The sequence below is a fragment of the Erpetoichthys calabaricus genome, chromosome 8, assembly GCF_900747795.2.
Source record: "Erpetoichthys calabaricus chromosome 8, fErpCal1.3, whole genome shotgun sequence".
NCBI classification, from domain to species: domain Eukaryota; kingdom Metazoa; phylum Chordata; class Cladistia; order Polypteriformes; family Polypteridae; genus Erpetoichthys; species Erpetoichthys calabaricus.
Window position 1 is genome coordinate 25,909,033 of NC_041401.2, and position 17,327 is coordinate 25,926,359.

Below are 17,327 nucleotides of genomic sequence, written 5' to 3' on the forward strand. Positions count from 1 at the left end.
GTCTATGTCTCATTCCCCGCCACCATCCAAAGTCCCACAATGTGCCTGCCCTTTAGCAGGGATGTCAGAAATCATTTCTGATGTAATCCGAGTTAATTATTATTGTTCCATTTAGGGATCCTTAATTCATTAAACATTATCAAGTAATTGACAAAAAACAACTTTGGGCCTAATTTACAGTATAAAACAATTGTAAGGCAACATTTTTTGGCCAGAGTTATCATATGTGCATTTCCTGGGAGATCAGATCATTCAGCAGAAACAGGCACAGGCGAGGAGCCAACCGTGCACTTGACTTCAGGGCCTCGCAGGGCCCATTCATGCACACTTACTCATGCTGGGCCAGTGCAGTGTCACTAATCAACCTGAGTGACCTGCCTTTGGGGGTAGTTTAAATAGGATTGTGAATGCTTACTTAAAATATACAGGGCATATTAAAAATCTTAAAATACTTATAAAAATGTTCCCCTGAAAAACCTTGAACTTTGCCACTGCCAAAATATTTTATTTACATATTACTTAGAGACTGCATAAGAGATCACCACAGGATATTTCGGCCATTTAAGAATATTTTAAAATCCTAACCAAATGATAATTTACTTCAATGATTTACTTTAATTTTCTTTAAAGTTAGGGTGACTGGATGTTCGATTTCAGGTTATGCTTTCAGTCTGGCTGACCAGACATCCTGTTTTTATGTATCACGTCCCGTTTTTAGGCCTAGTATCCTGGAATTGAACAAAATGCCCCATTTGTCCTGTTTTGTCCCATTTTTAGGTGGCTGGAGCACAAAGGGGGAAAAGACTTTGATTTAATGTGCATTTTTTTTACAAAGGTCATGGTACTCCATGGGGGAATATTCCCCATACCCCTGTCTATTTTATTTGCTCCTAGCACACTTGCTGGATTAATGAGCTGTGTGCCATTTTGGAACCATGACAATCTGGTCAGCCTATACACAAATGTCCTGGTTTAGGACTTGGAAAAGTTGGTCACCTTATTTAAGCACAAATGCCACTTAAATGCTTAGACTTCCAGTGGAAAGACACACACCCATTAAATCATTAGTCAGAAAAATAGAATTTGTTTCTTAATGAAATGGTGACATATTGACTGAGCTATTAAGAAACACAACCTCCTCTGATATGGTCTTTCATTTCAACAGCAGATTCACTTGCTAAATTCTAAACAGATAATATAAGCATAAAGATAGCCATTGTCCAGAGTATGAGGTCCGGCACATAAAAAACGAGACGGTGCATGTAACTCTTTTTATATAACAAATTAAGAAAATGAACTATGATCAAAATAGTTCCCTGAGTTGAAACACAGCTGCATACAATGCTGCCAATGTTCCAAGCAACTCTGCCGATCATTTTCTGAAAGGCTGTTGAGGATCTCTGTTGTTTTTACATTCACATCTTCCACGAACAAAAAAATGGGTTCCTTTTAGCACCAACTTGTGCCATTCAAAAACGCGTGCACAAGACATGCAATCTTCACCATAAGCCTCAGACAATAACTGAAACGTTTCCGTTGCAGATTTCTTCAGTTTCACAAGAAACTTCACTCTTGCACTCTGACGTTTTCCAAACCAGAGTAAGAAAACGTCTATATTGGAACAAATGTCCACTCATACTGAGCAAAGCGACTGAGCTGAGCCTTTGCTCACTGTGACAAGTTAGACCATGTTCTGGATTAGTATAGTTTTTTTTTTGTGTCAGAACTAATATATCATAAAAACCTCATTTAAAAAAAAATACATTTTTCTGATCTCAATTAGAATATTTTTAGGTTAGATAAATTTAGCAAAGGAAGTGGCTAAAATGTATGCCCTGAGCATGTACCCTTAAGGCCTATTTATACTTGGTGTGTCCACATTGCACTGCACTGGTGTATGTGATGTAAATTTCTTGGGCAGCCATAGTGCAAAGACCCTAGTGCTGGTGACCGTGTGCCTCGAGAATTTTGTGACTGCCCTGTTAGCACTGACACTGCAAGCGTTAGATAAGAAAATGGGCTAATTTGAGAAACAGTTGTGTGAAGGAATTCGTTGCTACCCACACCTGTACAATCCAACATTAGAAACATGGAGAGAGCCAAATGTGCACGAATTCATGGCGTGCCAATGCCCAGACCCTGGGCAAAGATGAAGGTTTGTGCAGGCAGAAATGGCAATATCTGTGAGATCGACATGTAAAGGCAAAAGAAAAAACTGCAACAGTGCAGTGTCAAGCACAGAACGCTTCGACTATAAACAGATCAGGTTGCTCATATTTTGTGCGCAACCCCATATGCAGCTACTGTATCTGCTCTCCAATATAAATGGACCTTAACACAGTCAAAGGATTTTAGGAACTTTATGTGAGGCTTTCCATATTTCTGTCTAAACAGCAACCCACAGAACCAGATTACAGACTTGTTTATATTCCTCTTTCACAACAAAATTCTGAACACAACATTCTGTTTTACTTACCAGGGCACCGCTGCTGAGAAGAATCATAAAAATAATGAATGTTTCAAACCAGTTGTGCTCTACTATTCTGAAGCATGTTTTCCTCAGGGTCCACCACATTTTCCATTTACCTTCTTCAATGTTCACTTGGCAACACTGAAACTTTCTCACACATCCTGGAAGTGAATGAATTGAACAGGTTGATTTAATGTGAAGGTATTTTATCTATCATTAAAATGACAGCTACTTTAACGAGGTCTAAATTTAGATTGTTAATTAGCAGTAAATACGTGGGTAACTGTCAGATGCAGAATTATCTACGACACTCAGTTGTTAGCATTTTTACCACAAAATACAAACCAGCACTGCTTACCTGCAGCAGTTACCTTCATAGTCGCTCTTTAACAGACTCCCCTTAGTGTCAAAAATGCATTTTTGTTCTATTTTGTGTGGCACTAAGAGTTAATTTAATTTGTATGCTTCAGTCTGGTAGTGTATTGTAAAATGTCTTGCTCTGTAGAGCACCTTGCCATGGTACACACCATTAAGGCAGTATATATATATATATAAAGAACAATTTGCCAAATAATTGACTGAATTATGTACATCTGACAGACTACAAAGTTTTTGTGTCACTTCTATCCATACAAAGTTTAAGCTCCATTGGAAGTTTTAGTTCCCTAACACTAAAACAACAACACAACATATTTTGATGCAAAAGAAACTCTGAGGACCATGACAAGGGCAAGCCATATTTTATCTACAGTAAGTATTGCAATGTCATCCTTTCACATTTCCAGTTTTGTACTCATTCAGCTGAACTCCTTGATGTATACCCCTCAGAGGCACATCTAAAGCAAAATGGCTCCCGTTTTACACAAAGTGCACTCTGAGTGGTGGACTTAAAGAGAAAATCAAGCGTAAGTGAAGAGTATTACTATCACTACTACTACAATGACCAGGGACAAGCCTTGAAGGTGCATTTTAATTAATTTGCTTTTGCTTTTTTCATCTCTTTCTTTCAGTACAGGATTTGGCTCTACCTTCAAGGCTTGTCTGTAAGCTTAAGTGGGAAGAATACCCATTTATACCCCCATTAGGTTTTGCAATCAACAAGAAAGCGGAAAAAGTCACCATTTGCTAGATTTACTTCATTGTCTTGGCTAACTGTGATTTACATATTCATCATTTTCTAAACATGCTTTTTCTACTATAGGGATGCAATGGCTGGGGCATATCCCAGCAGCACTGCTGCCATATTATTGCAAGTAATAATGTACTGTATTAGCCAGCTTCCTATTAAAAGTCACTTATACACTTTACGCTCAGCTATTGTCTAATGTGATTCAGAGTCATGCCGAGAGTGGCAGCCTTTTCAGCAGCTCCATGTACGACTTTATTTTCCTACTTTTATTTTTTCTCTTTTTTATTGATCACTCCTATCACTTTATTTTATGTGGATTCGTTCCCTGGACACAATTACTTTTACAACGTGGGCATGGATTTTTACACGCCGAGACTCGTTTATTCAAGTACTCAACTTCGAGTGCTGAGAACAAATGCCAGTGCCGGTGTGGTTCCATATTTACCCGACGAAGTAAGAAGGTGATATCATGGCAGCAGAGCCAGCACTAACCTAAAAATGAAGTGGCTTGCGAGAAAGTGGTGTTTTAAGCCTTCGGCGCCTTCTGTGATTCTGGGAAATGTGAACTCAATATCAAATAAGATCGATGAACTGGCTGCACTGGTGAAAAATGTCAGAATTTACAGAGAATGCAGTTTGTTGTGCTTTTGCGAAACGTGGCTAACTACCACCATCCCAGATGCTAATGTGGAGCTACCCGGGTTTAGCACGGTTAGAGCGGACAGAGATGCAAGTACCTGCGGGAAGCACAAAGGAGGACTCCTTGCTCTCTATGTTAATACACGCTGGTGTAACTCTGGACATGCTAACGTCAAAGTTTCCACTTGCGGCAGGGACATTTAACTGTTGGACATAAGTTTGCGTCCCTACTACTTGCCCAGAGAGTTTGGACACGTCATTGTTGTTATTGTTTACATCCCTCCTCGGGCGGACATGGAGACAGCGAGTGACATCATCCATTCTATTGTTGCTAAGTTACAAACGCAGCACCCTGAGGCGCTTGTGCTAATCGCTGGAGATTTGAACCATGTGACGCTGGACAAAACATTACCTGCCTTCTCCCAGTATGTGGACTGTAACACCCGGGGAAATAAGACTATTGACTTACTGTATGCAAACGTTAAAGACGCATACAGCGCTACCCTGTGCTTGGGAAAGCAGATCATAACCTGGTTCTGCTTCAGCCTCACTACAAACCAAGAGTGAGGGTCCTACCTACAACCACACGCTCATTCAGGAAGTGGTCCCCTGAGGCAGAGAAGGCTCTGAGAGACTGCTTTGGAACTACAGACTGGGATATCCTGCTGGGATCTTATAGTGAGAACATTGAGGAGGTTGTTGACTGCACTACTGATTACATCAACTTCTGTATGGACATTGTAGTTCCAGTAAGAACTGTACGCTGCTATGCTAACAACAAGCCATGGATTACAAGTGACATCAAGGGCCTTTTGAACCAGAAGAAAAGGGCTTTTAAAGGCAGTGATCAGCATGAGCTCAAGTGCGTGCAGAAGGAACTTAGAGTCCAGCTCAGGGCGGCGAAGGAGCAGTACAGGAGAAAGCTGGAGCAGAAGTTGCAGAATAACAGCATGAAGGAAGTGTGGGATGGGATGAAGATCATCACTGGCTACAGCTCGAAGCGGGGTGCCACCATCGAGAGAGACGTGAAGAGAGCAAACCAAATGAACAACTTCTTTAACAGGTTTGACCACTCTAACCCACTCTCACCTCGGAGTACTGCACCCTCCACACATCCTTCTGCTGATACTAGCATATGAGAGACATCCCCACCCACAATTACAACAGCGCAGGTAAGCAGAGAGCTGAGGAGACTTCATGCCAGCAAAACAGCGGGTCCAGATGGAGTATCACCACGACTGCTGAAGGTCTGTGTATTGGTGCTGGGGGGTCCTCTACAGCACATCTTCAACCTGAGCCTGGAACAGGGGAGAGTCCCGAGGCATTGGAAAACATCTTGCATCACCCCAGTCCCAAAGGTATCACGTACTAGAAAGCTGAATGACTTCTGGCCTGTTGCTCTGACATCACATGTGATGAAGACCATAGAGAGGGTGTTGCTTCACCACCTGAGGCCACAGGTTCAACACGCCCTAGACCCTCTGCAGTTTGCATATCAGGAGAAGGTGGGAGTGGAGGATGCCATCATCTATATGCTACACCGATCACTCTCCCACTTGGACAGAGGCAGTGATGCTGTAAGATTATGTTTCTAGACTTCTCTAGCACCTTCAACACAATCCAACCTCTGCTCCTTAGGGACAAGCTGACAGAGACGGGAGCAGATTCATACCTGTTGGCATGGATCGTGGACTATCTTAAAGACAGACCTCAGTATGTGCGTCTTGGGAACTGCACGTCTGACATTGTGGTCAGCAACACAGGAGCGCCACAGGGGACTGTACTTTCTCCAGTCCTGTTCAGCCTATATACATCGGACTTCCAATACAACTCGGAGTCCTGCCACGTGCAAAAGTTCGCTGACGACACTGCTATCGTGGGCTGCATCAGGAATGGGCTGGAGGAGGAGTATAGGGACCTAATCAATGACTTTGTTAAATGGTGCGACTCAAACCACCTACACCTGAACACCAGCAAAACCAAGGAGCTGGTGGTGGATTTTAGGAGGCCCAGACCCCTCATGGACCCCGTGATCATCAGAGGTGACTGTGTGCAGATGGTGCAGACCTATAAATATCTCTGGAGTGCAGCTGGATGATAAATTAGACTGGACTGCCAATACTGATGCTCTGTGTAAGAAAGGACAGAGCCGGTTATACTTCCTTAGAAGGCTGGCGTCCTTCAACATCTGCAATAAGATGCTGCAGATGTTCTATCAGATGGTTGTGGCGAGTGCCCTCTTCTACGCGGTGGTGTGCTGGGGAGGCAGCATTAAGAAGAAGGACGCCTCACGACTGGACAAACTGGTGAGGAAGGCAGTCTCTATTGTAGGCATGGAGCTGGACAGTTGGACATCTGTGGCATAGTGACGGGAGCTGAGCAGGCTCCTATCAATCATGGAGAATCCACTGCATCCACTAAACAGTGTCATCTCCAGACAGAAGAGCAGCTTCAGCGACAGACTGCTGTCACTGTCCTGCTCCACTGACAGACTGAGAAGATCGTTCGTCCCCCAAACTATGCGACTCTTCAATTCCACCCGGGGGGTTAAAAGTTAATATTATACAAAGTTATTGTCTGTTTTTACCTGCATTGTTATCAATCTTTAATTTAATATTGTTTTTTGTATCAGTTTGCTGCTGCTGGAGGAGTATGTGAATTTCCCCTTGGGATTAATAAAGTAGTCCACCCTGCGTGGAGTTTGCATGTTCTCCCCGTGTCTGTGTGGGTTTCCCCCGGGCGCTCCGGTTTCCTCCCACAGTCCAAAAACATGCAGGTTAGGTGGATTGGCGATTCTAAATTGGCCTTAGTGTGTGCTTGGTGTGTGGGTGTGTTTGTGTGTGTCCTGCGGTGGGTTGGCATCCTGCCCAGGATTGTTTCCTGCCTTGTGCCCTGCGTTGGCTGGGATTGGCTCCAGCAGACCCCGTGACCCTGTATTCGGATTCAGCGGGTTAGAAAATGGATGGATGGATGGATTAATAAAGTATCTATCTATCTATCTGTCTATCTAGTGTTCTATATAAAAAGTATAGAACTTTAAGAAAAAAAAAAACATACATATATATATATATATATATATATACATACATACATATATACATATACTGTATATATACACATACATAAACATACATTCACATATACATATATACACACAGAGGTGGGTAGTAACGTTACATTTACTGGAGTAACTTTTTTTTTTAAATTGTACTTTTAAGAGTAGTTTTACTGCACCATACTTTTTACTTGAATACATTTGTGAAGAAGAAACGCTACTCTTACTCCGCTACATTGGGCAGCACTCAAATCGTTACTTTTTTCTATTAGATATGCTATATTTTTGCCACCAGTGGATCTACTGCATGACTGTTTCACCAATCAGACATAGCAACAATTAATCCCATGGCTCCATTTCACATGTCAGACATAGCCATGCAGTCACAAGACCAGAAAGCGGACAGGAAAAGAAAGAATACATGAAAAATGAGAGCCAACTCCTGCTGAAGCTTAACTATCACTTCGCTGAGTGAAGAAAAAGCAGGTTTTAACCAAACATGCACAGTCACAGATAGTCAAGGTAAAGTGAGACTTCTTGGACGTGCACAAGCTGCCTTGTTCTAATGTTATTTTGAGCTGTGCTATTTGGAGTGCAAGTGAATATGCAGTATTGTACGGTCAGTGAACAGTATATCATGTCACTGTAAGTAGTTTGCACTGTTCAAACATACATGTTACCTACTGTAGGTATTGGCTTCAAAAGCTTTGTTGTGAAAAACTGAGATTTAGAACTTTGTGTTATTTGTGCATCTTTATTTTGTAAAGATATTTATTTTTACTCATTTTTTATTTTATTATTTGGTAATAGCAGAATTTGCACATTATTTTAGATTTGTGTCTGTCATTACATTTCTAAAAAATAAATCATTTATTATGATCAAACAGTTACTCAGTACTTGAGTAGTCTTTTCACCAAATACTTTTTTACTTCTACTTGAGTAATATTATTTTGAAGTAACGCTACTCTTACTTGAGTACAATTTTTGGCTACTCTACCCACCTCTGTATATACATACATAATATAATATAATATGTGGAACCTCGGTTCACGAACGTCTCGGTACACGTACAAATCAGTTTACGACCAAAAAGTTCGCCAAACTTTTGCCTCGGTTCACGACCACACACTCGGTATATGAACAAGCCAGGTTCTCTTTCGGTTTGTACATGTTCAGTCTCTCCCTGTGCATTTCCTGTGCAGCGAGCAACAGAGAGAGCGAGACAGCGAGAGCGCGGGACACACACACACACAGGCAGCGAGAGAGAGCTGCGCCCACACACATAGGCAGCTCGTGAGAGAGAGCCGCACACACACACAGGCAGAGCCAGAGAGAGACAGACGCACAGGCAGCGTGAGAGAGACAGACGTGCGCACACACACAGGAGCGAGAGAGAGGCGCGCACACACACAGGAGCGCGTTAGAGAGAGACACACACACACAGGCGCTCCAGGCTTGCAAAAGAGAGAGAGAGAGAGCGTGCGAGAGAGGGAAGAACGCATAAGTTAGAGAAGGCTTGTTTTTGTTTTCACTTCTGTTTACAGCGATTGGTTCGTAGCCTGCATTGCTGCAATGTTACTTTTCTTGGTGGTTTATTAAATTACGGATTTTTCAAATGTTAATTTTTTCCCCTGTGCTTAAAACTCATTGAAAAAAAGTGTTTTTAGCGAGCAGTTCCTAGCACTATAGCGCGAACTATTGCAGTGTTAGTTTTCTCTGTTGTTCAAGGTTTTCTCAGTGTTATTCAATGTTTTTACATTTAGTTTACTATTACACTGTGCATTCTATGGTATAATTAACTATATTTGTGCTTAAAAATTAAAAAAAAATATATATTTACATACAGTTCGTACGGTCTGGAACGGATTAATTGTATTTACATACAATCCTATGGGGGAAATTGCTTCGGTTCATGACCAAATCGGTTTACAACCAGAGTTTTGGAACGAATTATGGTTGTGAACCGAGGTTCCACTGTATATATGTATGGAGAACATGCTACCTCCATACAACCATTGGCTGGGTTAAGAACAGAACCAGGGTTCCTAAGGTTGTGGGATAGTGCTAAACGTTGTTGTACCACTCTGCCACCTTAGGTAAATAAATGTGTGCTTATAATGTCACAAATGAGATCAGTAGACTCTTATGGAAAATAAATTCCCAGAAACCCTTTAAGAAGCAGAGTCTCTAAGGTGCATGCCTGCTCTCACTCGAATGAGAAGGCCATCTCTAAATATGGCCTAAATCAGTGTTTCTTAACCTTTTTTTCCCACAACCTAATGTTGCAATCTTTAGTGTCTTTGAGACCCAGTCCATGATGACTGTCAGATTAGGAGGGTGTCTCCCTTGGAGAATCTCCACTGACAGTCATAGTTCCCCCTTGGTGAAATGCTGCTAACAGTCATAGCGGGGGGGTTAGGGAGTTGGAGATTCGCCCCCTTGGAGAATCACCTTCGACAGTCAGAGCACATCAATGTCAAATACTGCCTGCAGCAGCCCATCACTAGACACTACCCAAAACCTTTACCACTGCATACAACATCACGGCCCAAAAGACGGCAACCATTTAGGCATGTTTTAAAAAAACTTTGGCCTAAGTCGTTAAACTCTGTCCTGGCCCCACTCACACAGCCATTATTAAACAAGGGCTTCCAACATTTTTGTACAGTCTGATTGCTTAGGATAAAAAGGAAGCGACTCTCTGAATTATAGACATAGAGAGAGAGACGTTGAGAAGTATGTCAAATGTTAAAGAGGATGACTGTGAAGAAGACACCAAGTGTCTGATGACAGTTCACTCACTTGTGAAAAATAATACAAAGACCGACCCAGCCTGCTCATTAACCCTTTACCTTTCTTTCAGTTGCACTACATATATGCATATGTGTTCTTAAGGTTAAAATAAATAAATAGCAATGTAACTGGTTGAATAACCCAATTTAAAAAAAAAAATGATCTAATTTAATTCAGTAGCAAAATTTTATAGTCTAAAATAAAACAAACTTTTGATTTAATTCAGTTTTGTAGTAAAATTCTGTAAATAGGCTACTTATGTGACAGTTATCCGGCGTTTACAATGAACATCCAATCAATCGAAGCATCAAGACTTCAAGCAAGGTATGTTGAAAAGCAACGCTGGCATCAGGAGATGGACAGGGAACTTGCATTTGATTACATGGCTTCACATATACAGAAATACAAATAAATATCCTTTTTACTTTCTCTTTAAACTAGGGGGGCTTCGCACACCAACCCCACCTTGCCTGTGCTACGCGCAAGCCACTTTGTTTTTGCCGCTCGCATATGTGGATTTCACTTTCACCAAACAACAAATCTTTTCATTCTCACGGATACACCTCTTCATTGAGAAGAAACACTACTTTTCTCTGATGGCAACACAAATTAGACAATCTACAAGTTTAAAGTCAAACAATATCTACACACTTCTGTCGTATCACCTATGTCCATATATTCAATCTCTTTTCACTTTTACCTTCTCGTCAATATCGCATTGAATTTTGATTCCATGTTTGGAATTACATTGTGGCAACACAATGTATAACTGCCCATGAGTGAATATCGTTTCCTTCTCTCTACACGAACTGTGTCTGACAATAGCATTCACACAAATGAGAAATGATTGAACCGTGTGCATGGCTGTAAATGTCTTAGATGTGGGCAGGACTTTTCCAAATCTCTTTGCATAAAGTCTTGTCTTGCGGGGCTTGAAATTTTCTCTCACAGGATTTCACTTTCACCAAACAACAAATCTATTAATTCTCGCGGATACGCCTCTTCATTGGGAAGAAACACTACTTTTTCCTGACGGCAACACGAATTAGACGATCTACAAATCTCCAACTTAAAGTTTAAATCTGAACAATATATTCAATCTCTTTTTTGCTGTTCCGTTATTTCACTGAGTAATAATTTCCGATTGTTTGCGCTAATGCGATCTTTTACTATCATTTTTTTGAGACTTTTGAATTTTCGTACTTCCATCATCTCTAACCTGCTCTGCATGTGTATCGCGCCAACATTTTTGAATTCTTTATGACGTTCTACTTTGTCATCTACTCTTAGTCTTTTATTTTCGGCCCCGGGCGTGGTTAAATCTCTTGGCACAAAGTCTCATCTCGCAGAACATGAAAGTATCTCTCTGAAAAAGTCACGTCTCATCCCTGGCTAAAAAGGCTCAAAAGACAGTAATTCCTCGCCAAACCAGGGGACGGCAGAGTGCACTAAACCTTGCTCTTTTTCATTGACAGACTGATCACATGAAATTCCGTTTGGGTCCGATGATGCCACTTCTGGTTTCAGACCAAAGACGTCACTTCCAGTTACGGCCCAAGGACCTCACTTCCGGTTCCTATCTGATGACATCATTTCCTATTTGTCACTATAAATCCACCATGTTTGCCTGTTTGCTTTGTTCTTGTTCTGGACTGGCCTCTGCATCATTGAACCAAAACTTTCACTGTATTTGGCTGCCAAATTCAAGGATATAGGTGGCTGCCCCCAAACCTCTTTCCATGTTGTGTGTAACTTATTACAATATTCAAATATCTCTGATTTTTTTTTTACCTGAAATAACGGAAGTTTCCTTTTTGAAAGAGAAAATATCAAAAAATTCTACAAAATAAATGTTTTGTATTTTTTGGTCATAGCATTTTTATAAAATTTTTCCACATATTTCTGGTCTGAGGTCATTTAATTTACTATTAATTTATGACTCCGTTTGTGGGAAATCACTACAAATGGAAGTGGTTGGGAATACATTTTATTTGGAACAAGCTTTGCTACCTGCCAGAGACACAAAACACATTGTAAATATTTGATATCTCTTGCCTTATGTGTACCGCCAGTGTTCATGACACACCTTTCTTCTGGTATCCTGGTGTGTCTCAACCTCTCTTGCCTGAGCCTGCCTCTCTCGTTCATGCTCCCGTAATGCCTGTTTCTCAGAGTCTGTCATTATAAGGCTCCTTGCTCGCCTCCTGTTCCCTGGTAGGTGGGCCCCCCCGTTACCCACCGTGAAAACATCATTGGTATTCTTGCGAATATTTCCAATGTTTGATGACAACTCTCAGCATTCCTCATGCGACTTTCCTTGATATCCACGTCAACCTCTTCTGCCTGGCACTTACTATTTCGACCAAACCCAAATTGACCATTCAAATTGCTCAGAGGGACTGGACACACACAAACAGAGACCACAGCATTTTATTATACAGTAGATGATAAGTCATTACATCACCAGTGAGAAAATCTAATAAGTTCATTCTACTATGTGTATGCCATGATTATTTCTGTCAGGTGAGCACTGACTGACCATGAAATACACAGTAAATGTTTGCCAACAGGAGTCACCAGAGTACGGTAAAGTTAGTGGAAGCATCCAATCACATCAATGCATCTTGATACCGCTATTAAAATGAGACAGCATATATGATCTGAATTATCTGTAGTACAGAACCTAAACTTTGACCATTGTGGCTTTTGATCCAGGTCTTTTAGTACAAGTCCAAGGGATTTTGATTAGAAGCCATTCTTATTAGCTTTACTTTTCATAAGTGGCTGACAGAAAGCCAGAACATTGCACACAAAATAAAAAACTCACCCCACTAGATAATATTTCCACTGAGACATGCATTTTTAAGAACAGCTTTAAAGATAAGGTAAGATGCCATTTTAATACAAATCTTTTTGTACCTTGTATATATAAACAATTTTTAGATTTCACCCATGTAATCATCAGTCTAATTTTGCTAGTTCCCTTACCTATGGGCTTCAGATTTAGACAGAAAAGAAAACAGTGGCTCTCTGCAGTCCTTAACTGCTCACCAGGCAAAGTGTGCCTGTGCAGTGGAGAGAAATGGAAAAATGCCTGCAGCTACGCGACTCCCTGCTTACGATGCATGTGAATTCAAATAGAAGTACTAGGGCAGAAAGATAATGAGGGCTGCAGAAAGACCAAAGTATTACACTGGCTAAATGTCAAAACCTGATATTTCAGATTGCATGATTTTAAATAAGTGTAAGGAAGGCAGTGGTTTTCCAGCTATGTAGCAAATAAAATGATTTTTTCGGACAGCTAAATAACAAATAGCCTGTAAGCGTGCAAAGTACAGTTTCATCAGAGCATACTGGATATGGCATTCTGCATGCCAGTCAGACTACAACTGAATCACAGTTGTGTTTTTCTAACAAAATTAAATATCAATCAGGTCTATGAATAATAGAGAATAATGTACAGAAACATTTTTACATATACAGTCACAAAGAAAACACTCATCTCTCCATTTTTGAGCCCACCCGGCCACAGCTGGTAGAAGGCAGGAACTCTGTCTGAACAGACTGGACACTCATTAGAACAATATGGATGAGAAAAGGCCATTCAGCTCAACAACTTGCCGTTCCTATGTAATTCATTTAAAAAAACATCAAGTTGAGCTTTGAAGATCCCTAAAGTCTTACTGTCTACCACGCTACTTGGTAGCTTATTCCACATGTCTGTGGTTCTCTGTATGAAGAAAAACCTCCTAATGTTTGTGTGAAATTTACCCTTAACAAGTTTCCAACTGTGTCCTCATGTTCTTAATGAACTCATTGTAAAGTCACCATCTTGATCCACTGGACTGATTCCCTTCATTATTTTAAACACTTCAGTCAGGTCTCCTCTTAATCTTTTTTTTTTCTTAAACTGAAAGACTTAGCTCTTTTAATCTTTCCTCATAACTCATCCACTATACCCCTGGAATCTGCCTAGTCGCTCTTCTCTGGACATTTTCTAGTGCTGCTATGTCCTTTTTGTAGCCTGGAGATCAAACTGCACACAGAACTCCAGATGAGGCCTCACCAGTGTGTTATAAAGCTTGAGCAGAACCTCCTTGGTCTTGTACTCCACACACCAAGGCGCTATATAACCTGATGTTCTATTAGCCTTCTTAAATGCCTTCTGAACACTGTCTGGCAGTTGATATTGTCGAGTTCACTACGACTCCAAAATCCTTCTCATGAAGTGTATTTTTTTTTTTACTTTCTGTGTGTAATACTTTACATTTATTGACATTAAATTTCATCTGCTACAAATCTGCCCAAGCCTGTTGTCTCTCGTGTGCACACAGGGGACAGTCTGAGGGCTCAGATACTTGTAATCTTCCCTTGGGAAGCCAGAGGGCGCAGTCAACTAATGCCTTCTCTCTTCCCCTCTCTTCAAACCGGAAGATTGACAACCATGACACCTCTGACATCACTTCTAGTTTCGGACTGCCTGGTCCAGACTTTTCCTGTCCAGGACCTTTATCACTGGAAGCAACGCCATCTTAATCAGTACTTTGGAGACCTGCATTCACAATGTTTCTTCTCTTTTCTAGCGCACTATACCATGCATTTTATTTTCAATATAAAGAGTTAGCCCTCGTGGTACTCCAAAGATTTATAATATCCCTTTGTCTCTTTGTTGCACTGTATGCTGTCCAAGTCTCTCTGTAATGATTCAACAAATTCCAGATTATCTGCCAATCCAAATATCTTGGTATCATCTGCAAATTTAACCAGCTTGTTATTTATATTCCTATCCAAATCATTTATATACATTACGGGTATAAGCTTGAAAATTGGATAAACCTAGCATTACCCGAGTAAAGCTTGCATTATCCAGCAGACCTAAGTAAAGCTGGAATAACATTTGAGTTTCTAACTTTACCTGGGTAATCTTTTTGGATAACATGAGCTTTACCCAGGTAATGCTAGGTTTATCCAATTTCTGGATATATTAAAAATAGTAGCATCTGTATATTAAAAATAGCACGCTTAGATTTACAGATCATTGCCATTGCTCAGAGTCATAGTTACAGTTATTCATTCACCTGATTGCATTTCTTTGGATTATGTAAGGCATCTTACATTATAACATGGGGAGTCCATTTCGATTCTACACACAAAACAACCTGGCCAAAAATTAGACTGGGCAGAGTCTAAATTCTGTGAGTGCAACAAAGTATCTGCTGCAGGAAAGAGAACCCTACAATGTCTTAAAGAAATGTTTACTGTCATGGTATAATTCATCAAATCGATCAAAACGATTTAGGGTTCATAGTCAAGTTCCTTTTCACTGTTGCTTTCTGGTGTGTTTTTTTCGGTCGGCTCTTACCCACCTTCAGTGAAGCAAGCTTCTGGATCAAGAGACTCCTCTGGCTCAATTTCAACTGGTTCTCCTTCCCCTGGAGATCTGATGTCGACGGTACTCCCTTCAGAGGAACTGGTCTGATCGAGTTTCTGCAAGAAGAATCCAATATTACTCAATTTTATACACCAGGGTTGGCTACTGCTGTTTAGTACTGCAGTCATCTGCCTTAATTCCGCGCAGAATTAATTTGCTCAAACTCATTTGCGCTTGACTATTTGGTTAACCAAGTAATGCAAGGCGTCTTTGCTAATAGGTAAGCTCACAGGACTGTCTAGAGATTCACCTCAGGTGGGCAGATAAAGTAATGGTGTATATTTTTAAAATCTCAGAGCCCATAATTTGACAAGCCCAAACTATGTACATCCATTGCCAAAACATTTTGGGCAAGGCGTTGTGTGTGCCACAAATTCATTTAACCCAAATGTACCCTATGTTGCTGTCACATTGTCCATTTCCTCCAGTCCTATGATCTTAGCCAAAGAAAGATGCATCCAGTACGTCTTTTCATGTCGTTGCAGGTGAACCTGCCCATTTCCTAATAATTTATATTAACCAAAACAATGATCTGCATTGATCATATAAACATGCTGTTTTACCTGCTCTCATCTTCGTTGACATGAAAACACACTTTTTTTTTTTTTTTTTTCATTCGCTGTTTTTGGAAGCAGAACCAAAGCTGCATTCAAGTCTTTTAAAGGTTAACGTTGCACATTAGCTTTACAGCATCAACCATTACTGTATACTTAGTCTAAAGTCACAAGGTGAGCAAATATTTTATTTTTTCTTGTTTTCTACAAACAAAAAAAAAAAAAAACACACACTGGTACACAGATAGAATATCAAAATTGGACAAAATTTGCAATGATTCCAGGAAGTGGATCTCTATTCAATAATATGTTAAATTTATCAAATACGTTGAAAAAATAAGTGGTGATATTCTTGCATTCAGTGCTACCGACTGAATGAACTGAGCTATATTTTCATTTAAATAAATCAAACTCAGTAAAGATATCGTTATGTACCACTAAAAGGTAATAATGCAGTCATTACTTTTTCTTATTATTATTACTGTTCCAGTCATTAATCTAATAATATTTCCACAAAGTATAGCAGTAATGGCTCCTGTAAAGTCCCACTAATGTAGTTTCGGGAATGATGTAAGCATGCCATGTAAAGCAGATTGGATTGACCGTATAAAATATTACAATTTCAAATGCAGTGTCCTATTACAAAGATGCACTTTCAACATCTCTAATGAACAGTCAATTTTTGCCAGCCTACATTAGTCAGTCATTCATTTCTAAATGAAAACTATACTTTTGGACAGTATATGCAGATATCCAGCATATACCTGGTACGGATTTTCCAAAATCCCATCTCTGGATCTTAACCTGCATTTGTGTATTATTGTAAAAAAACAAAAAAAACAAAAAAAAATATAAATATAATATGCTTATTTTGAGTAACAGGATTTGTGCATTGAAAGGAAATGATCTCTCTGTTGCTTCAAATTCACGGAGATGCAGACTTTTAAACAGCAAAGTATATTTCACTAGTTAGGCACATTATGCAAGTTTTCGAGGCAACTCAAGCCCCTTCTGCTTGCCTGAAGAAGGGGCCCGAGTTGCCTCGAAAGCTTGCATAATGCAGTCTTTTTAATTAGTCAATAAATAGTGTTATTTTGCTCGACGTCTCACTCCATTCATAATGGCTAACACAGTACAACACCCTAGTACTAACTAGTTAGGTACAAAAAGGCAAACATTCAAATAAGTCATGTACATTTCAGATCCCCATATAATTGTAAAGTCTATGAACAAATGAAGATGAAATTTAGTTTAA

General features: G+C 40.2%; 1 protein-coding gene across 1 annotated transcript in view; it reads right to left on the reverse strand.

The window, feature by feature from the left end:
- The window catches only part of LOC114655412 (sodium channel protein type 2 subunit alpha-like), a 278,058-nt gene that overhangs the window by 60,650 nt on the left and 200,081 nt on the right, over positions 1-17,327 (reverse strand). Inside the window, exons 18-19 of the mRNA XM_051930912.1 lie at positions 15,454-15,574; positions 2,477-2,631 (exon numbers count right to left, since the gene is read on the reverse strand). Of these exons, the coding sequence (XP_051786872.1) occupies positions 2,477-2,631; positions 15,454-15,574 (276 nt within the window). The remainder of the gene's footprint in view (positions 1-2,476; positions 2,632-15,453; positions 15,575-17,327) is intronic.